We start from the raw sequence: 22,706 nt of genomic DNA, 5'->3' as shown, positions 1-22,706 counted from the left end.
TCTACTTAGCAAACTAAATAACTGCATATTTTTAATTAGATTTCATTTTGCAAAATTCCATTAGTGCATATGTAGCCCTGTAAAGTTAATAAAAACGCAGTTCTGACGTTTAGCATGTTTTGCTGTAAAATGACACAATGAGCATAGTGCATAGACTTCAGATTTTAATTGTTAACAAGAGGCTGAGACTTCAAAGAAAATTAACTGAATGTTTATGTTCTAAGCAGGAACAGAACAGTAACTGAAACACAGCCAAGACCATAAGGGAACCTAAGGAAAATTATTTATTAATAAGTAAAAGAAAAAAGTTTTTTTTATGATTTGTATATCTCTCTAACAACAAACATTTTTCAAAATGACTTCTAACTGATTCCTCATCATTTTTATTGTTCACTTTGTGAACATTTATTTGGAGACTTTAAAAGCGACTGTTTGCATATTACACTTTTCTACAAATGCTTTGTCAGATTGTGACATCATTAAATATTATGATGTCAGTTTTCTGTTCTGTTTTTTTTTTTTTACTTTTTAGAGAAACCTAACAAACAAAAACAACCCATGCATTACTAAGGCAATTACTGGTATCAACAACAAACACAGACCTATAAATATACCTGAAGAAAAAAACACATACTACATAGATGCACAACTCTTTGATTCACCTCTGTGAAATATTTTCTATTTGTCGTATCACACTTTTATGTGTCACTCCTGTGGACCTCATCTTTTGCAGACCTGTCTGCACATCCATTAGAGTGCTTTTTTGAGCTTTCACTGTACAATAAATAAGAGCATTTCTTTATAAAACATTTATCAATCCCTGTAATGCTCCATGAGCTACAGCATAGAGAAAAAGAAAACCCCACAAACTGCTGTTCTGCAGTTATCCTGTTCATTTGCCAGATGGGATTTAATGTTAGCATTTAAATATTTTAAGTTTTACAAGTTTTATAGGTGCAATCCCAAGGAATAGGCTGGACTGTCAGTAGCTTCTAAAACTGCTCCCTTTTTCTGATGCTACTGTATGTTTATTAAGAAGAGAGTTCACTGGCAAATACTTCTCCCTACTGAGTAAGTGCTGTACTGGTGATGCTACAACTTGACAAAAAGGACACAGGTACAGCACCTGTTACACGAAACCCCCCCACACACTTATTTAGCAGCAACATATAAACAAATACACTATGTATGTATTATGTATTTGCAGTCCAGTAGGATTGCACCTTTAAATCCAATAATTCATAATATTGTTTTATATGAAAGTGGTATTGTACAAAACACCGTACTAAGATTTTCTACATATCTGCTCCAGCATTTGAACAGTCTACATACAACTCATTTTAGCCATCCCATAGAATCTACTGCTCTTGTTCTCTTTGGTTAGACGAGAATCAAGGTACAGTCAGTAGGTTTGCTACTTATTATATTTAAAAAAAAAAAAAAAAAAAAAAAAAAAGGGGAGGGAGAATAGGCACTTGTAGGACAAGACAGCATAACACACATGCAGTTCCAGCTTGACTTCAGGTCAGATCCTAAGCATAGAAGTCCTCTATGAAGAAAGAGTTTACATGCTTGAGCGTGGGAATGTTGTGGTGAGAAGCGCTTGGATTCGGAGTTTGGAGATTGTTTTATTTTTTGTTAACTTCAGCTCTGAAATCACTTTGCTCCGTATACACCATTTGGTGCTGTTATGAGCAGCTGAGTAATAAAGGCTTCTTCACTCTTATCTGTTCTGTGTTAAACCCCCGGCAAACACGGTACTGCAAACTTCGGCATCTCTGTGCTCCAAAACACTTTTTTGTAGGGTGCTGTAATCAGTGGTTTGTGGGCTCAATGATCTCTTGGTGGGGCTTCCAAATGTAAGATTTGCTCTAGTATTTTTTCTAGAGCACATTTACTGGATTTATGTGGCATGCTCAACTTACATGATCACAGGTGACTGTGCATTAGCTCTGGATTGTTTGGGTTTATATTGATTGAAAAGTCTTTCCCAGAGCACTTTGTCCCCTTGATTATAGTCAGAACATTTCTGGATTTATTGACTGCCATTAGAAGAGCTTCCTACGTTTCTTATATACAAAATGTCCAATGTCTAAAGTTGGTCCCATATATTTATCAGCCACATTTTCTGAATTATATATATTATATATTTATAAATTTGTATTTATTTATTTTTTTAAATCTGGAGTTCCGTGGTTTGAATTACAGGTGATTGCTGATTTCTATAAAATCGGTGATTGACTGGCAGAATGTCCTATTGAAGTTTTCTAGAGCTAGGACTCAAAGCTTTTTTTCTTTAGTGCTATTAGCTACATCACAATCCAGACCAGCTAGTTTTAGAGCACAGCATTTACCATGACTACCTTGTAGTACAGATCGCATAGCTCGACCAATTCTCTGTTTGTTATAAATCACTGGTTCTGCACCTTCTCCATGTTCTGTTGTTGGAAGAAGTTCTTTCCAAATTCATAAGAGCTAATCATGATAGCACAGGCTGGGGCCACCTTAATAACGCGAGGGAGAAACCCTATGGTGTATTATTTAATTTAAAAAAAAAAAAAAAAAAAAAGAACATTAGTATTGTAGAGGTACAAATAAGAAGAAATTGTAGGAATGTTAGGGGTGGAAATTTACCTGCAAATAATCCCCTGGTTCCAGACTCTGCTTTGATCCTGCGCATGGCTCCCCAGGTTGTAGACCTCTGCTTTCTGGAAACACCTGTGGTGCAAAAAGAGAAGGCAATGTAATATGGTACACATGGCTAAGGCAGCGACCACATGTCTTTTGCAGTGTATTTCCATTGTGATGAAACTACATATGCATATTTGACCATCCTGCATGCCTAAGAAAATTGGTATGTGTAGCTGTATCTATCCAAATCAAAGGTAAAGCAAGAAATCCTTCGCCATGCCCTCAGCACCCTCGCTCTTACCTGTCTCTATGTCACCAAGTTCTATCTGCCTCTGCGTCTTCACCACATCAAAAGGCAAAGTGAGAATAGCAGCGACCTGGAGATGTACAATAGAAAGAGTTACGGTAATACAGAGAGCAAAGAGATTACATTGGTAATACAGAAAGTGAGAGCTAGGCAAGTATGGCTTTAAAAGTCAGAACGATCATTGGCAAGACCACAAGGATGTAACTAATCTGATATCCCCATGAATACACCGGACAAAACCAGGGAAAGATAAATGGAATGAGTTGTGAGGTAACAAATACACAATAGCACATTTTTTTGGGGGGTGGGAGGAGATACAGTCTCTCTCTCTCACTCTGTGTTAAAGGGATACTAAACCCCAATTTTTTTTTTCTTTCATTTGCATGCAATCGTAAGCAACTTTCTAATTTACTCCTACTATCAATTTTTCTTCATTCTCTTGGTATCTTTATTTGAAAATGTTTTAATGTATGCATAGGAGCCGGCCTATTTTTGGTTCAGCACCCTGGGTAGCGCTTACGGATAGGTGGCTACATTTAGCCACCAATCAACAGGCGCTACCCAGCTGCTGGACCAAAAATGGTCCGGCTCCTAAGCTTAGATTCCTACTTTTTCAAATAAAGATATCAAGAGAAAGAAGAAAAATTGATAATAGGAGTAAAACAGAAAGTTGCATTCTCTATTTTAATCATGAAAGAAAAATAATTTGGGTTTAGTATACCTTTAAGGATCAAAGAAAACACCATGTGGCCTTCATAACACATTAAATATGTCACTCACAGTTCCAGAAACTGCTCCTGCAGTAAAGCTAGTCAGGAATGGCGCCTCTAGGGCACTACAGGATTCATTCAGTCTGCTTTTCAGCAACTCGTAATTAAACCAGTACAGAGCTGCAGAGAAAAGAAAAAAAAAATACACCCAATAAACAAACCTCATATGATGACAGGCAGAAGTAATGCAGGAAGAGTTATAACCGGATTATCCAGCTTGATTCCTTGAGGACTGCAAATGCCTGACAAATAATACAAACTTATGAAACCTGATTTCTAATTAAAGAAATAGTTGTGAAATCCTGGCATGTTTGCAGTCTTCTGGGACTGTTGGTGGACAGTGATAAATTATATGGATCCATAGGAGTTATTAGAATGGATATATCGTTCAATAGGAAAAGTTACAGGACACAGAACAGGTTAGAGATAAGCTTGTATTGAGCAATTTGAACAGTTATAAGGATGCGCTAACTGTTAAGTTACCAGAAAATGGGACATCTCTTAACACAGTTGGTCCCCAACCCTTCCAAAGAGAGCGCCACCCATCCTGAGAGACTGCAGAGCGCAGACAAGCACTCAGCTCTATGTAAGACAGCTGGCGAGACTGTTGTTTAGTTCGGATCAACTCCAGAGGGCTGATAACTGTGACTGCTCCCACTATTAGAAAATATACACAAGTGGGGGGGGGGGGGGAGAGAATGTATAGTTAAGAGTATGCAGTCAAAAGAAAAAAAAAACAAGAACAGATTGAACTGCAGACAATATTAGAAAGACTCACATCGAGCAAGTGCTCCAGCAATGAGAGGTATGTGGCTACCCTGGTATCCAAGTTGGTATCTCATGAAATCTCGCAGCTGGTCGTAGCATGTGAAGTATATAATTGTGGCAGGTATGGCCATAACCCTGCATGAAAAGAGAGTAAGCCATCATCTCAAAGTAATTAAATTAGTTAGAAGATGATGAGAGAAGCTGTTACTAAGTGAGACATACTGAGAATAGTGATGGCAAGAGATAGATGCCCTGATTATGAGACACAAAAAAGTAAACAGGTACCCAATAGAGTGGCCTACAGTAGTAAGAAGTGATTACATGGTATGTGTAATTTGTATCAGTCCCTACGGGCCAATAGAACAAGTAGATAAAACATACTTTTCTTCCATTCTAGTTTTTAAGAAGGGAAAGAAGCAAAATCCAAGCTGTCACACATTGATAATTTCTGTGAGGAACAGTTCCTAAAATATCAAATATCTAATTACAGGGTGAGTTTCTGTACCCCACACCATCAACCTATGAAAACTAGTCAGCTACTATACATTCAGGACTGCAACAATAAGATTAACACATACGTCACTTTGGTACACACTGGTATATAGTAAAAACATTAAAGAGACAGTAAAAACACATAAGTTGTGTATAAAATGCTTAGTTATGTGTAATGAAACAGCTTCACAATATACTTTCATTATTTATTTTGACCCCTTCTCCTGTTATTTAGCTCTCAAAATTGAGGATTTTCTAATTCTTAGATGTCTCCAGGCTAGCCCTGCAACATATATTTCCCTAACTGCAAAATAATGCATTTTATACTAATAGTTATACTATGTTATACTACAGTGACACAATAGAAATTTCTTTGAATTACAAGTCCTTATAAGTAGTAGTTTAAAATCCATGAAAATCTATAAATAATGTATTTAGTAAACCTTACATATCATACAAGAGATGGCTGAGTAATACACATACATGCAAATTTGCCAATATCTCAGCAGTTGGTACATTAGAGAGAGTGTGAGAGAGAATGCATAAATTAGTTTTAAATATAAAAAGGTATTTTTGTGAGTCAGTCTCAGGATCTCTGATGAATATTTGTATTTATAAATGACACGTATAACCCCTTTGCGGGGGTTAAACCATAGAATAGCAGGGTTGTAAGTGTTAAAACATGGTCTAACAAATTAAAGTAGAAATGCAGATTATTGCATCTAGTGAAGACACAGTTAGATCTAGCCCATTTAAAACACACTTTGAAGATCAGGGAGCATTTTAAACATTTAAAGTAATTAATGTAATGATAATGAACTCACAAAACAGATGCAATGATACCTTAGTAGCTCAGAATAAAAACACATGTATCATAGCACTTTGGATATACCAAGCTATTTTACAATGAGCAGCCTTAGGAGATTACATTAAAAACAAAAATCTAAACCGTGTAAAGGAAATGTTTATTGCACTATGCTGTCAATAATCAGGCAAATATAATAACATAGAAAGGCAATAATGAGAAACAATAAAATGATCACCCACAAAACAAGAATAATAATATATATCATGATCATTACGCAATAAACAGCAAGAATGAAGTAGCATAAACGCCTAAACTAAATACATATGAGTGGGGATAGGAAGTATGTATTGTAAACATGAATGGTGTGACTGCATGTGTGTTGCTAATTTCACATAAAAGTGTTGGTTTTGCCAGTAGGTTAAATATATGCCAAGAAGGTATTTGTTTTTTGTTTTTTTTTTGGGGGGGGGGGGGGGGGAGGAGAGAAGAGGAATTGATACCATCACTATAATAAAAAAAACAAAAAAACACCCTTACTTTGCCAGTATATAAACATGAGCTGCAGATATTTATGCTTTAAGGCTAAATTATCGGTTCAATTCCTTCTTGTTGTAACGTTAGAACATTATCTTATTAATAAATAAGTTATTCCATCAACAACTGTGTTAAGAATGTCAGTGTGATATAGCAGGTGATATTTATACTTGTAAACGTTATGTCCAGATTCTCCCTTGTGTATCTTTCCTAGTCTGTATCTCCATTCTGCTCTCTTTACTTTTTTATCGCTCTTCTTTGTACCCTAAACTTTGAAAATTCTCCTGCCCTCCCTTCAACTAACGTATTAACGATTGACATACAAAAGATATAACCATTATTTCACTAATGGAGGATTGTGCTAGATTTCCATAAGAAAATATATATATAAAAATTGTGATAAATTCACAGTTAATCCTAATTGTTAACTATTATGATTATAAAAATGAAACAAATACGAGCATATGCACTCCACTGAGTTTTGTACCCCTGAATCCCTGACAGTGAGCAAAAGCATTGAGATCCCCTAAACTATCATAAATATACATCCATATAAATAAATCAGTAATGAGTGTTTGCTCTCTCTGCATATACATATTTATATTCCGTACAAGCTGCACTACTATAGATATGTAGCACTGCACTCTCTCTCTTTGTAATCTCAATGTACAACATCTCTTCTTTGTTTAATGAACAGTGAAGGTGGCTTATCTGTACTCACAGTGTGGGTGGGAGCCCGCTCCATAAAGATTTTAACCCTTCATGGCGTGTGATCTTCACAAATGCATCCTATGGTGAGGAAAAGAAGAGTTTATTAGCAAAGCATGGGGTAAAGAGCTATAGATGTATAAACTCCTCTTCTACCATCCCCATTGCCCATTACACTTGTTCTTCACTCATCTCTTTGTAGTGCTATACTTATTATATCTTCCTCCAGTTTTCTAGCTCATAAATTATCTAAATTACCTTGTACAGTTCTGGAGAGTATCTCCAAAAGGACATAAACGAAATCACAAACCATACGGAAGACAAGTTAAAGGGACAGTGGACTATAATATTGGTTTCCCTTAATGTGTTTCCTATGACTTGTAAAACCAGCTTTAGAGTATAAATTTACAGGAAATTGCTCCTTTATGTTTATTTTTTGTATATTAAATAGCTGGTTGTGCTCAATGAAACCACCAATTATTAAAATGGGCTGAGCTTGCCGGGAAAACATACCTCCTTATTTTATCTCTCCTTAAATAAAAAGCCATTTATTAGGGCCCGATAATTAAAAACTCGTCAGCATAATGAGAAATATCACACAAAATCCTTGTTTTTTCCCCCCCGCATTATTCTGTAATGTAGGTAGGTGTCTCTACACTACATCCATAATCTATATAGTGAGATTAACAGGATTTAAGATAAAATATGCTTTTCTAAAATTCTTTAAGGAGCTTTACAGTACTGATGAGATTTCTTACATAATCTCATTTTATCAGATAGCTTTTTAATCATCTGGCCCTTAGGGAGGACAATTGAAAATTAACATTTTAGTACCGCCCCCCTACACTGGGACAATAATTACATCTACTGTCTCCTGTTTACATAACTGTTCTATATAAAATACAAAAGTATTCATATTTTCAGTATAGGTGGTGGTTTTTTAACGAATTAAAGCCCAGTATCAAATAATAATCTTAAAAACAGGGCCACTTAAATTCATTAAAAAGTTTACAAAGATGCTTATTTTTTAAAATACATATCTTTGTGTTATGGTAAACATAACGCTGAACCTCCACTTGCATCTGCTGCTTCCATTAGCAGATCAATGACAAATCCGACTTCCTCCAATTGTTGCGTGCCCCCTTTGGCGTCTAGCTCGTAGGGCAATGTAATGATTGGAGGAAGTCAGATTTGTCATCGATCTGCTAATGAAAGCAGCAGATGCGGGTGGAGGATCTGCATTATGTTTACCATAAGGCAAAGGTAAGTATTTAAAAAAAATAAGCATCTTTGCAAACTTTAATGAATTAAAAGTGCCCCTGGTTTTAAGAATATTATTTGAAACTGGGCTTTAATTTGTTAAAGTTTACATTCACTTTAACATAGAGATTATATATATATATATATATATGTGTATATATATATGTGTATATATATATATATATATATATATATATATATATATATATATATATATATATATATATATATATATACACACACACACATACACACACACTACACAAACATATATATATATGTGTATATATATATATATATATATATATATATATATATATATATATATATATATATAAAGCATCTGAAGTGGCTGCTAGATCTTGTTGCTCAATAGCTAAGGTCTGTTCTGTGTACACAGATTAATTTAAGTCTGCTAAGCTTGCATAACTTTGCTGCAACACAAGCAGACAGCTCCACCTACTGGCTATTTTAATTAGTGCCCTGCTTTTCTATAGCAGTCACATGACTGAAAAACATAATTTATGCTTACCTGATAAATTCCTTTCTTCTGTTGTGCGATCAGTCCACGGGTCATCATTACTTCTGGGATATAACTCCTCCCCAACAGGAAATGCAAGAGGATTCACCCAGCAGAGCTGATATAGCTCCTCCCCTCTACGTCAGTCCCAGTCATTCGACCAAGAATCAACGAGAAAGGAGTAACCAAGGGTGAAGTGGTGACTGGAGTATAATTTAAAAGATATTTACCTGCCTTAAAAAACAGGGCGGGCCGTGGACTGATCGCACAACAGAAGAAAGGAATTTATCAGGTAAGCATAAATTATGTTTTCTTCTGTTATGTGCGATCAGTCCACGGGTCATCATTACTTCTGGGATACCAATACCAAAGCAAAAGTACACGGATGACGGGAGGGATAGGCAGGCTCATTATACAGAAGGAACCACTGCCTGAAGAACCTTTCTCCCAAAAATAGCCTCCGAAGAAGCAAAAGTGTCAAATTTGTAAAATTTGGAAAAAGTATGAAGCGAAGACCAAGTTGCAGCCTTGCAAATCTGTTCAACAGAGGCCTCATTCTTAAAGGCCCAAGTGGAAGCCACAGCTCTAGTGGAGTGAGCTGTAATTCTTTCAGGAGGCTGCTGTCCAGCAGTCTCATAGGCTAAACGTATTATGCTACGAAGCCAGAAAGAGAGAGAGGTAGCAGAAGCTTTTTGACCTCTCCTCTGTCCAGAATAAACGACAAACAGGGAAGAAGTTTGGCGAAAATTTTTAGTTGCCTGCAAGTAGAACTTGAGGGCACGAACTACATCCAGATTGTGTAGAAGACGTTCCTTCTTTGAAGAAGGATTTGGACACAAGGATGGAACAACAATCTCTTGATTGATATTCCTGTTAGTAACTACCTTAGGTAAGAACCCAGGTTTAGTACGCAGAACTACCTTATCTGAGTGAAAAATCAGATAAGGAGAATCACAATGTAATGCTGATAACTCAGAGACTCTTCGAGCCGAGGAAATAGCCATTAAAAACAGAACTTTCCAAGATAACAATTTTATATCAATGGAATGAAGGGGTTCAAATGGAACACCTTGTAAAACGTTAAGAACTAAGTTTAAACTCCATGGCGGAGCAACGGCTTTAAACACAGGCTTGATCCTAGCTAAAGCTTGACAAAAGGCCTGGACGTCTGGATTTTCTGACAGACGCCTGTGTAACAAGATGGACAGAGCTGAAATCTGTCCCTTTAATGAACTAGCCGATAAACCCTTTTCTAAACCTTCTTGTAGAAAAGACAATATCCTAGGGATCCTAACCTTACTCCAGGAGTAACGTTTGTATTCGCACCAGTATAGGTATTTGCGCCATATTTTATGGTAAATCTTTCTGGTAACAGGCTTCCTAGCCTGGATCAGGGTATCAATAACCGACTCAGAAAAACCACGCTTTGATAAAATCAAGCGTTCAATTTCCAAGCAGTCAGTTTCAGAGAAGTTAGATTTTGATGTTTGAATGGACCCTGTATCAGAAGGTCCTGTCTCAGAGGTAGAGACCAAGGTGGACAGGATGACATGTCCACTAGATCTGCATACCAAGTCCTGCGTGGCCATGCAGGCGCTATTAGAATCACAGATGCTCTCTCTTGTTTGATTTTCGCAATCAATCGAGGAAGCAGCGGGAAGGGTGGAAACACATAAGCCATCCCGAAGTTCCAAGGTGCTGTCAAAGCATCTATCAGAACCGCTCCCGGATCCCTGGATCTGGACCCGTAGTGAGGAAGTTTGGCGTTCTGGCGAGACGCCATGAGATCTATCTCTGGTTTGCCCCAACGTCGAAGTATTTGGGCAAAAATCTCCGGATGAAGTTCCCACTCTCCCGGATGAAAAGTCTGGCGACTCAAGAAATCCGCCTCCCAGTTCTCCACTCCCGGGATGTGGATTGCTGACAGGTGGCAAGAGTGAGACTCTGCCCAGCGAATTATCTTTGATACTTCCATCATTGCTAGGGAGCTTCTTGTCCCTCCCTGATGGTTGATGTAAGCTACAGTCGTGATATTGTCCGACTGAATCCTGATGAACCCCTGAGTTGTTAATTGGGGCCAAGCTAGAAGGGCATTGAGAACTGCCCTCAATTCCAGAATGTTTATTGGAAGGAGACTCTCCTCCTGATTCCATAATCCCTGAGTCTTCAGAGAATTCCAGACAGCGCCCCAACCTAGCAGGCTGGCGTCTGTTGTTACGATTGTCCAGTCTGGCCTGCTGAATGGCATCCCCCTGGACAGGTGTGGCCGATAAAGCCACCATAGAAGAGAATTTCTGGTCTCTTGATTCAGATTCAGGGTAGGGGACAAATCTGAGTAATCCCCATTCCACTGACTTAGCATGCACAATTGCAGCGGTCTGAGGTGTAGGCGTGCAAAAGGTACTATGTCCATTGCCGCTACCATTAAGCCGATCACCTCCATGCATTGAGCTACTGACGGGTGTTGAATGGAATGAAGGACACGGCATGCATCCTGAAGCCTTGTTAACCTGTCTTCTGTCAGGTAAATCTTCATTTCTACAGAATCTATAAGAGTCCCCAAGAATGGAACTCTTGTGAGAGGAAAAAGAGAACTTTTCTTTTCGTTCACTTTCCATCCATGCGACCTTAGAAATGCCAGAACTAACTCTGTATGAGACTTGGCAGTTTGAAAGCTTGAAGCTTGTATTAGAATGTCGTCTAGGTACGGAGCTACCGAAATCCCTCGCGGTCTTAGTACCGCCAGAAGGGCCCCCAGAACCTTTGTGAAGATTCTTGGGGCCGTAGCCAATCCGAATGGAAGAGCTACAAACTGGTAGTGCCTGTCTAGGAAGGCAAACCGTAGATACCGTTGATGATCTTTGTGAATCGGTATGTGAAGGTAAGCATCTTTTAAATCCACTGTGGTCATGTACTGACCCTTTTGGATCATAGGTAAGATTGTCCGAATAGTTTCCATTTTGAACGATGGAACTCTTAGGAATTTGTTTAGAATCTTTAAATCTAAGATTGGCCTGAAAGTTCCCTCTTTTTTGGGAACCACAAACAGGTTTGAGTAGAACCCTTGTCCTTGTTCCGACTGCGGAACTGGATGGATCACTCCCATTAATAACAGATCTTGTACACAGCGTAGAAACGCTTCTTTCTTTATCTGGTTTGTTGACAACCTTGACAGATGAAATCTCCCTTTTGGGGGAGATAATTTGAAGTCTAGAAGGTATCCCTGAGATATGATCTCCAGCGCCCAGGGATCCTGAACATCTCTTGCCCAGGCCTGAGCGAAGAGAGAAAGTCTGCCCCCCACTAGATCCGGTCCCGGATCGGGGGCTCTCGGTTCATGCTGTCTTTGGGGCAGCAGCAGGTTTCCTGGCCTGTTTGCCCTTATTCCAGGACTGGTTAGGTTTCCAGCCTTGCCTGTAACGAGCAACAGCTCCTTCCTGTTTTGGTGCAGTGGAGGTTGACGCTGCTCCAGGTTTGAAATTCCGAAAGGGACGAAAATTAGACTGTCTAGCCTTAGCTTTGGCTTTGTCTTGAGGTAGGGCGTGGCCCTTACCTCCTGTAATGTCAGCGATAATTTCTTTCAACCCGGGCCCAAATAAAGACTGCCCCTTGAAAGGTATATTAAGTAATTTAGACTTAGAAGTAACATCAGCTGACCAGGATTTTAGCCACAGTGCTCTACGTGCCTGTATGGCGAATCCAGAGTTCTTAGCCGTAAGTTTGGTTAAATGTACTACGGCCTCCGAAATGAATGAATTGGCTAGTTTAAGGACTCTAAGCCTGTCCATAATGTCGTCTAGCGTAGATGAACTAAGGTTCTCTTCCAGAGACTCAATCCAAAATGCTGCCGCAGCCGTAATCGGCGCGATACATGCAAGGGGTTGCAATATAAAACCTTGTTGAACAAACATTTTCTTAAGGTAACCCTCTAATTTTTTATCCATTGGATCTGAAAAAGCACAGCTATCCTCCACCGGGATAGTGGTACGCTTAGCTAAAGTAGAAACTGCTCCCTCCACCTTAGGGACCGTTTGCCATAAGTCCCGAGTAGTGGCGTCTATTGGAAACATCTTTCTAAATATTGGAGGGGGTGAGAACGGCACACCGGGTCTATCCCACTCCTTAGTAACAATTTCAGTTAATCTCTTAGGTATAGGAAAAACGTCAGTACTCGCCGGTACCGCAAAGTATTTATCCAACCTACACATTTTCTCTGGTATTGCAATGGTGTTACAATCATTGAGAGCTGCTAAGACCTCCCCTAGTAATGCACGGAGGTTCTCCAATTTAAATTTAAAATTTGAAATATCTGAATCCAATCTGTTTGGATCAGAACCGTCACCCACAGAATAAAGCTCTCCGTCCTCATGCTCTGCAAGCTGTGACGCAGTATCAGACATGGCCCTAGTATTGTCAGCGCACTCTGTTCTCACCCCAGAGTGATCACGCTTGCCTCTTAGTTCTGGTAATTTAGACAAAACTTCAGTCATAACAGTAGCCATATCATGTAATGTTATCTGTAATGGCCGCCCAGATGTATTAGGCGCCATAATATCACGCACCTCCCGGGCGGGAGATGCAGGTACTGCCGCGTGAGGCGAGTTAGTCGGCATAACTCTCCCCTCGCAGTTTGGTGAAATTTGTTCACATTGTACAGATTGACTTTTATTTAAAGTAGCATCAATACAGTTAGTACATAGATTTCTATTGGGCTCCACCTTGGCATTGGAACAAATGACACAGATATCATTCTCTGAGTCAGACATGTTTAACACACTAGCAATAACTTGCAACCTGGTTATAATCTTTTTTAAACAAAAACGTACTGTGCCTCAAAGAGGTACTTAAACGATTAAATGACAGTTGAGATAATGAACTGAAACAGTTATAGCATCAAGTTTAAAATAACACAACTTTTAGCAAAGGTTTGTTCCCATTAGTAAATAACTAAATTTGACATAAAAAATTATAGAGTAACGTTTTTATTCACAGTCAATAAAAATTCTCACAGCTCTGCTGAGAGAATGTACCTCCCTTCAAAGAAGTTTGAAGACCCCTGAGATCTGTCAGTGAACCGGATCATGCAGGAAATATAATAGTAGCTGACTGGAATTTTTTGATGCGTAGCAAAAGAGCGCCAAAAACGGCCCCTCCCTCTCACACACAGCAGTGAGGAGAAACGAAACTGTCACAATTTAAAGCATACAACTGCCAAGTGGAAAATAATGCCCAAACATTTATTTACTCAGTACCTCAGCAATGTAAACGATTCTACATTCCAGCAAAAACGTTTAACATGACAATATTTATTAAAAGGATTAGTGACCTTTAACAGAGTAGTTCCGGTGAAAAACCATTCCCAGAATACTGAAGTGTATACATACATGTCATTATAACGGTATAGCAGGATTTTTTCATCAATTCCATTCAGAAAATAAAAACTGCTACATACCTCAATGCAGATTCATCTGCCCGCTGTCCCCTGATCTGAAGCCTTTACCTCCCTCAGATGGCCGAGAACAGCAATATGATCTTAACTACTCCGGTTAAAATCATAGTAAAAAAACTCTGGTAGATTCTTCTTCAAACTCTGCCAGAGAAGTAATAACACGCTCCGGTGCTATTGTAAAATAACAAACTTTTGATTGAAGTCATAAAAACTAAGTATAATCACCATAGTCCTCTCACACATCCTATCTAGTCGTTGGGTGCAAGAGAATGACTGGGACTGACGTAGAGGGGAGGAGCTATATCAGCTCTGCTGGGTGAATCCTCTTGCATTTCCTGTTGGGGAGGAGTTATATCCCAGAAGTAATGATGACCCGTGGACTGATCGCACATAACAGAAGAAAAAAAGGTTATTATACTGAAACGGCGCAAATTGAACCAGCGTAAACCGAGGGCCACCTGTATACAAACACAGTATATATATATACACACACACACACAAACACATGTATTTATATGTGTATATATGTATTTACAGACATATATACACACACATGTACACACATATAGAAGGGCATTGGATGAAAACATGCAAAAACATATTTATGCAATATTCAATTAAGTGTTATAGTGTGTATTTACTGTAAATATTTGACATTCAAATGTTCTGCACATAGCAGAATATGTTATAAGTATTTAAAAAAACAACAACACGTTTTTATACATAATATAGTTCATATTTCCATGTCGGCTTACTTGAGAATATGCAATCGTATTTGCGCACAAGTAGGGTATTAGGTCCCCCCACATATTTTTTGCTTCCTTGACTTCTAAGGATGTTATCACGTGCAATATCCTAAGTTCGTCTTTTTACGCTTGTCAGGTTAGTGCACAAGTCGAAAACAGTTTACTTTCAACTTGTAATACGGGCAAACCAGATGTGTGCAAAAAGCTTACTCGTGTTTTAACAGGAGCGTTAAATAGTGCTCCACTTGTAATCTGGCTCTTAATACACTTCAGTATGCAAGATAGATGAAGCTGCACACTACAAAATGCTAATTTCCAAATATGGGCCAGATTTAAAATTGCATGCTATTTAGCGCTTTCACTCACGCGCAAACACTGCGCTTGAGGACTTAGAATATCGTGACCGCACTAACTTCTTCTCCCCATGTATAAATCCAATAAAGATCCCTTCCAGTCAAATATATACATTTTAACCCTTATCTTTTATGAATATTTCTATAAATAATTTATCAGATAGTGTATACATGTTGTGTTGTATTTGGGGCAACATTTTATGTAGTCCTAACACTTTATACAAGGACTTCAATTGCACTAAGCTGATGAGCACAAATTTAGTTTGTCCTTGTGCAGCCGCGCTTGCTTTCAACTTGTAATACGCGTGCAAGTAAGTGCAGGAGTGATAACGTTAGGGCGTCACTTTTAATCTAGCCATATGTTTTCATGACAACACAGAAAAAAAAGAATAAAATGATATATATATATATATATATATATATATATATATATATATATACATATACACACACACACACTTTAAAAGCTACTCTTTTAATCCCTTATCTCTTACTTAAATAAATGCCACAAAAAAAAAAAAAAAAAGTGCGCTAAAAGCTGGTCAACAGAATACCTAATAAAATATTGGTACTGAACCAAGACTGTTTAATACTGTAAGTGTGAACCTCAGGATTATCGGAGCCAATATTTGGAGAATAAGAGACAGTATATGCACAGTGTTGCACAATAGTGGGGCAGTCTCAAACAACTTTTATAGCACTTTATGCTTGTTTGAACAGTTTTTTAACATTTTAAAAACCACCAGTGGTAGCTGTTTTTTCTGCGTTTTTAATTGTTTATAACCAATAAATGTATCTACATTCAATTTATCTTAGTTCATTTCTAGTAATTGTGTATATTATCTTAATGATTGGTTAAGATTTTATTAGGCATTCTGTTCACCAGCTTTTAGTGCACTTTTGTTTTTTTTGTGGCATATGTTTTCATGAACCAAGTATGACAATTCTTTATCACATGTACAACTGCAGGCCTATGAATAAATGTATATTCTGCACTAGTCTGTGGCAATTCTCTTCATCTCTCCTGTAGCAAATGTTTCCATCCTCACCACTGTGCCGTGGAAGTGTGTGGGGGTTCGGTACAAAGTGCTGCAAGCAGTGGCATGTTGGCACACAAACAAGTGATCCATCAGTCCATTGCAGTACAGAAAGCAACGCCCTAAAAAAGGAAAGATTAAGGTAAAGTAAAATAAAGCGTGATGCTGTGTGCACATGATTGGAGCTGTTGCTATCGGTTTAAAATGTTAGTGATGGTAAATATAATGTACAGTATGTGGGAAATTACACGTGAGTCGCCTTAGAACTGCTGCTTGTTATAAAGGATTATAAAATAAATATATATATAATTTTTATTTCCAAATTAATTTCTTAAAGTGCATGTAAACTTTCATAAATCAGTGCCCGGTTTTTAAAAATACTAATAAAAAAACAGGGGCACTTTCACACTTACATTCATGAAAGTTTACATTGCAGCGTTTTTTTTAAAAATACCTAACTTTTTCTGCAGCCAAGCGATCTCCCGTCCACAGCTCCTCTGTACTTATGTCAACAATGAAGAATCTGGCTTCCTCTAATCATGGCGTGCACCCTAGTGCAAACATTTCCTGAGACCACGCAGTGATTGGAGGTAGCCGGTTTCATCATTGCTGTGCCAAGTACAGCATGAGAAGCGGGGGGGGGGGGAAAATCGCTGGTCCGGCTTGGCTGCAGAAAAAAGTATTTAAAAAAACAAACAAAAAAAAAAAACGCTGCAATGTAAACTTTCATGAATGAAAGTGCCCCTGTTTTTAATAATATTTTTAAAAACCGGGCACTGATTCATGAAAGTTTACATTCACTTTAATAGAATCAGACTCCCTATAGCGAGGCAACTGGTATACTGCATTCAATGTCAATTCAGGAATAATTTCTGCATTGTTGCTGTCGAAACATGATGCATACTGGGACAATTAAATATCTGAGAATAAATTAAAGGGACATGAAACCCAAAAATTCTCTTTTGTGATTCAGATAGAGAATACAATTTTAAACAACTTTCTAATTTACTTCTATTAGCTAATTTGTTTCATTCTCTTAGTATGCTTTGTTGGAGCAGCAATGCACTAATGGTTTCTAACTGAACAAATGGGTGAGCCTATGACAATTGGTATATATATATGCAGCCACCAATCAGCAGCTAGGTTTCTCTGCTGCTCCTGAACTTTCCTAGATAAACCTTTCAGCAAAGGATAACAAGAGAAGGAAGCACATTAACTAATAGAAGTAAACAGGAAAGTTGTTTAAAATTGTATTCTCTTTATGAATCATGAAAGAAAAATGTTGGGTTTCATGTCCCTTTAAGCAATAGTTGTGATCTGTGTATATGGTGAGAATAACGTGCCATTTGTGAGCATTAGTGCAAGACACAAGCATGCGTGTTAGTGAGTTAGCATGCACTTACAGGCACCGATGTGTTAGTGAAATATAGTCAATTAGCTTGGGTGGGAATGAGTGACACACAGTGATGGAACATAAGTGTGAGTAACGCAATGTCTGTGTAAAATCGAGTTAGTGATACAATATGAGAAGACAAAAATAAATGGCCAATAGTGAGTCACACCATACCCAAGCATGAGTTGGAGTAAGTAATAAGTCTATTACATTTGGTGTATGGGAGCCCCTCACTGTCATTCAATCTGAGTGCATGGGAGCGAATGAGTGGCATACAACTTATCTGCATGAGTTGGTTCAGACACAAAATATGGGTGCATGGGTGGGAATTAGTAAGTACATAGAGTGCATGGTAGGGTATGACAATGTATGTTTACATGGATATAGGAAGTCTGTGTGTACATGGTAGGGATCTCATGTACTCACATTTGGGGTGGCGCAGGGTAGGTGTCCAAGGTAGAGACTTTATAGACAACGCTGCAACACAGGAGAAAATTGAGGACACGGATATTGCAGGATTAGTGGCATAATATTCAGTAACATAAGCACAGCCATGTGAAGCTTTAGGAAATAAACTTAACATAAAAACCCTGGTTTGGGCATGAACTCAGGAATAGGATACATCAGGAGTCACAAGTGTGAGCAGCAACTGCTGAAGAAGGAAAGCAAGGAATAAAGGGGAGTGATGCTAGAGTTGTGACAGATTACAGAGCAGCTCTAAAGGAGAAGGGGTATGCAGTAAGTGAGAAGGTGCACTCAGAGGGGGTAGGGGTAGCAAAGCTGGAGCAGAATGAAAATAAATGCAATGCTTAGATGAAGGAAATGCAGAATATTGTGAAGGAAGTTCTACTAATACCTTTAGAGAAGGGCTTTCTCTGTGCCTGCAGTCTTATCTTTACTACATCCAGTGGTGTAACTGTGGAATAGAAAAGCAGTTAGGGGCAGGAATCACAATTCAGCCTCCAAACACAAATATATTTAATTCCTTAAAAGGGACAGTCAACACTAAAATTGTTATTGTTTAAAAAGAGAGATAATGCCTTTACTACCCATTCCAGAGCTTTCCACAACCAACTTTGTTATAGTGATATACTTTATAACATTTAAACCTCTAAATTTCTGCCTGTTTCTAAGCCATTTAAGACAGCCTCTTATCACATGCTTTTGTATTAGCTTTTCATAACAGGGGACTGCTACTTCATGTGAGCCATATAGACAACATTGTGATCACGCCCGTGGATTGTGGCAGACACTACACTAATTGAATAAAATGCAAGTCAATATATAATAAATAACATGTCATGTGATCAGGGGGCTGTCAGAAGAGGCTTAGATACAAGGTAATCACAGAGGTAAAAAGTATATTAGTATAACTGTGTTGGTTATGTAAAACTGGGGGTAATAAAGGGATTATCCATCTTTTAAAACAATAAAACGTACGCTGTAGACTGTCCCTTTAACTAGATTAATGTTAACCAGCATACCAAAGAAAGAGGTAATGAGAGCTCCTGTACCAGAGGCCAGAATCTGCTGTAGCGGTGTAATGCCCCCAGGCTGGAAACAAGGCTCCTCCACAGCCATACCTGCCAGGGTAATAGAAAGGGTGAGCAGTAAAAGAAAACATTACAAAAAAGATCTCATAAGATGAGAGAAATCAGAACAAGAGTGAGAAAGGTTTGTGAAAGGACACAAAAAGAACGGGCTGGAAGATAATACGTTTACAATAATCAAGATATACACCAACACTGCATTACACAGCACCCACCCACTTGCTTATCTCTCCCCTCCCAGGATGGGTGCAGCTTACAAAGTAAGGGGGTAGGTCTGGCTTTGGCTGATAGCATGGTTCATGAGTGATGAATAACCCAGCATTTGTGTATAACATAGGTTGGGTACTATTGCTTGAGGGGAAGGAGGGTATACCTGGTGCCTAGCAGGGGTTCAGATGCCCCCTTGATTGGATGACAAGTGACACTTAAGGGCATTCCGAGGATGGCTGCTAGGAAGGAAAAAAAAAAAAGGTTTCTTTATTAATGTCCATGTAAAAAGTAGTAAATAAAAAACAAAATATACTGTTAACTCACTTTACAACAAAACAGTTCATCTATAAAATAGACAGCAACAGCACATACATATGGCAATTGCGCTAGAGTTACAGTGCATATAGAGATATTACATGGTAATGTTAACACGTAGTTCTCCAGTCCTTAGGACCAGGTAATAGCCCAGATTTTCACAATGACAGGTGACTTAATCAGCTGCACATTAACTGTGGTTGTCTAACCTATTTGAATAAAAAGGTAATCCTGAAAATCTGGTCTGTTAGTGGGTCTTGATGTCTGGAACTGAATAGCTTAGCTAATATTTACATATTATGATTATTATCTTTATTTACAATGCAGCAGCATATTCTGCAGCACTATACAGAAGGTACAATACATAAAAATAAGACAGGGAAGGCAGCATGGGACAAAATGATTACAGGTGATAAGCCCCCAAACAGCCACTGTGCACACACACATTTATCCACATAACTACAGAGTCTATATACTGTACACATTGTGCCAAACATAAAGCCAGTGTGCACACAAATGATTGTAAATAAAACATGTACAAACAATTTCATCTACCAAAACAGCATGCACATATTACTGCACACACTCACAATTTCAAACACAGAACTTAGACACATTGTTAAATACACACACAGGAGTATTACATAATAACATGCACACAAATGTTTACAGTCACAGTCATTACTGCAAACCGACAGATACAATATATACAGAAACAGCTACATTATACACATATGACCACAGCTAAAGTAAATAACTCCGCTATTGTTTGCACTATATATTTATTAACAGTGCTTGGCTTTTTTTTCAGCTGTAATTTCTGAACCACCGAGAATACCAAGGGGACTCCTATATTATTTTTAAAAGCCATATTATGAGAATATATAGCAATGCATGTATATGGTTAAACCCTGCAATTTCATATGTCATTACTGCACACAGGTACAGTATAATAAAAAAACACACACCCCATCACACACTTTTATAGGATATCAAAACAGTATAAAATGTGCACAAAGCTTTAATATACACACTACACCACATGCAAAAACAATAGTATATAAACTATAATCATGTACACAGTGACAATATACACATTATACTGCATGCACAGTATACAAACTATACCATATGCATATAGCCATAGTATACACATTATGACATATGCACAGTATGCAATCTATACCACATGCATACTGCAGTAGCACACGCATTATACAAACTATAGCACATGCATACAGCACACGCATTATACAAACTATAGCACATGCATACAGCACACGCATTATACAAACTATATCACATGCATACAGCACACGCATTATACAAACTATATCACATGCATACAGCACACGCATTATACAAACTATATCACATGCATACAGCACACGCATTATACAAACTATATCACATGCATACAGCACACGCATTATACAAACTATATCACATGCATACAGCATACGCATTATACAAACTATATCACATGCATACAGCAGTAGTATACACATTATACCCAATGCACAGTATACCAACTATATCATATGCATACACATTATAACCAATGCACGGTATACCAACTATATCACATGCATACAGCATACGCATTATACCAACTATATCACATGCATACAGCACACGCATTATACAAACTATATCACATGCATACAGCACACGCATTATACAAACTATATCACATGCATACAGCACACGCATTATACAAACTATATCACATGCATACAGCACACGCATTATACAAACTATATCACATGAATACAGCAGTAGTATACACATTATACCCAATGCACAGTATGCCAACTATATCATATGCATACAGCAGTAGTATCCACATTTTACTGTATGCACAGTATACCACCTTTACCACATACATACAGCAATAGTATACACATTATACTGAATGCACAGTATACAGATTTTACCAATAGTTTACAAATTAAACCAAACCATATGCACACAAATTCAGTAACTAACAGACGGCATACAATTTATACATATCTAGATCGTTTTTTTATTAAGGGCATTATACAATACATACACAGCTATAGTATATACACAGTACAACTGCCACATAACATACACTACAATGTGTACACCACCATATACTCACAGGTATTGTGCTCAGACCTTGTTACAGCTATAAAAAGTATAAATGGACACACAAAGTTAATGCATATACAGACGTCTGAAGCATGTGGCATGTAACAGAAAAAAACTAATATTTATCTCACCATCGGCTCCGCCCGAATATCTTGGGCCCCGGCTCCCGGGGGCCACATGCTGCTCCAGCAGCTCTGAGCCGGGATGAACCAGTCTTAGATCACAACAACATGTCAATCATTTGGTAACCACACCCCTAAGAAATAAAACACCAAATCAGACGCAAAGCACACCCATAGCTATCTTGTCAATCACACTTAGAACCACCCATTGCGATCCGCTGTCCAATCACAAACAGATGTACTCACAAGCACGCCAATGATGATTGCCCACTAGCCACTGTAAAGCGCCATCCAATTACATATAGGTGATGCCCAACATATGCCAATCACACAGCAACTGCCAGTTCTATTAAAGGCAGTGCCAACACGAGTTTGCCAATCGTGTAGCAGCTACCCTCGTGAGCATTTACCCAATCACATGCAGCAGTTATCCATATGTAGCCTGTCACTCACTGTGATATATTGCCTATATTTCGTGCACGCCCATTTCTAGACAATGTGAATCACATCCTCATAATAGGCCAACCAACTGTAAATTATTATGACAGAGATGCGAGATTCTGTCAACTATTTTGTAAGGGGCTCACTGCTGTGTATATACCAAATGACTGACGTGTC

The 22,706-nt window shown here is 38.2% G+C and overlaps 1 protein-coding gene across 7 annotated transcripts; it reads right to left on the bottom strand.

Annotated features, from left to right (window-relative positions):
* Nucleotides 1–377: 377 nt before the first annotated feature.
* SLC25A39 (solute carrier family 25 member 39) lies at nt 378–22,210 on the bottom strand. 7 transcript variants are annotated; one of them, XM_053699995.1, is made up of 14 exons: nt 22,098–22,197; nt 21,977–22,003; nt 19,700–19,775; nt 19,261–19,359; nt 18,633–18,692; nt 18,203–18,253; nt 16,396–16,505; nt 7,032–7,099; nt 4,487–4,611; nt 4,192–4,365; nt 3,719–3,828; nt 2,933–3,008; nt 2,635–2,718; nt 378–2,527 (listed from the first exon to the last, which is right to left on the bottom strand). In XM_053699995.1, the coding sequence occupies exons 4-14, from the start codon at nt 19,355–19,357 to the stop codon at nt 2,412–2,414; spliced, it is 1,071 nt and encodes a 356-aa protein (XP_053555970.1). In that variant the 5' UTR covers nt 19,358–19,359; nt 19,700–19,775; nt 21,977–22,003; nt 22,098–22,197; the 3' UTR covers nt 378–2,411. The 7 variants fall into 7 exon arrangements, with proteins under 7 accessions (XP_053555970.1, XP_053555974.1, XP_053555967.1 ...); XM_053699999.1 differs by having other exon boundaries at nt 19,700–19,772; nt 22,098–22,158; XM_053699992.1 differs by lacking the exon at nt 21,977–22,003 and having other exon boundaries at nt 19,700–19,772; nt 22,098–22,210.
* Between the last annotated feature and the right edge of the window lie 496 nt (nt 22,211–22,706).

This window comes from Bombina bombina, chromosome 1, assembly GCF_027579735.1.
Source record: "Bombina bombina isolate aBomBom1 chromosome 1, aBomBom1.pri, whole genome shotgun sequence".
Taxonomy (NCBI): domain Eukaryota; kingdom Metazoa; phylum Chordata; class Amphibia; order Anura; family Bombinatoridae; genus Bombina; species Bombina bombina.
The sequence above is the reverse complement of the archived record's forward strand: the minus strand, read 5'-3'. Positions and strand labels throughout refer to the sequence as shown.

Bases quoted from the DNA above. Each gene is read 5' to 3' on its own strand.
- SLC25A39 (XM_053699992.1), bottom strand. From the start codon at position 19,357: ATGGCTGTGGAGGAGCCTTGTTTCCAGCCTGGGGGCATTACACCGCTA. The intron at 18,693-19,260 runs GTATGCTGGTTA...TCTATTCCACAG, and splicing joins TCTCATTACCTCTTTCTTTG to TTACACCACTGGATGTAGTA. The intron at 3,829-4,191 runs GTAACTTAACAG...TTTTCTCTGCAG, and splicing joins AAGAGATGTCCCATTTTCTG to CTCTGTACTGGTTTAATTAC.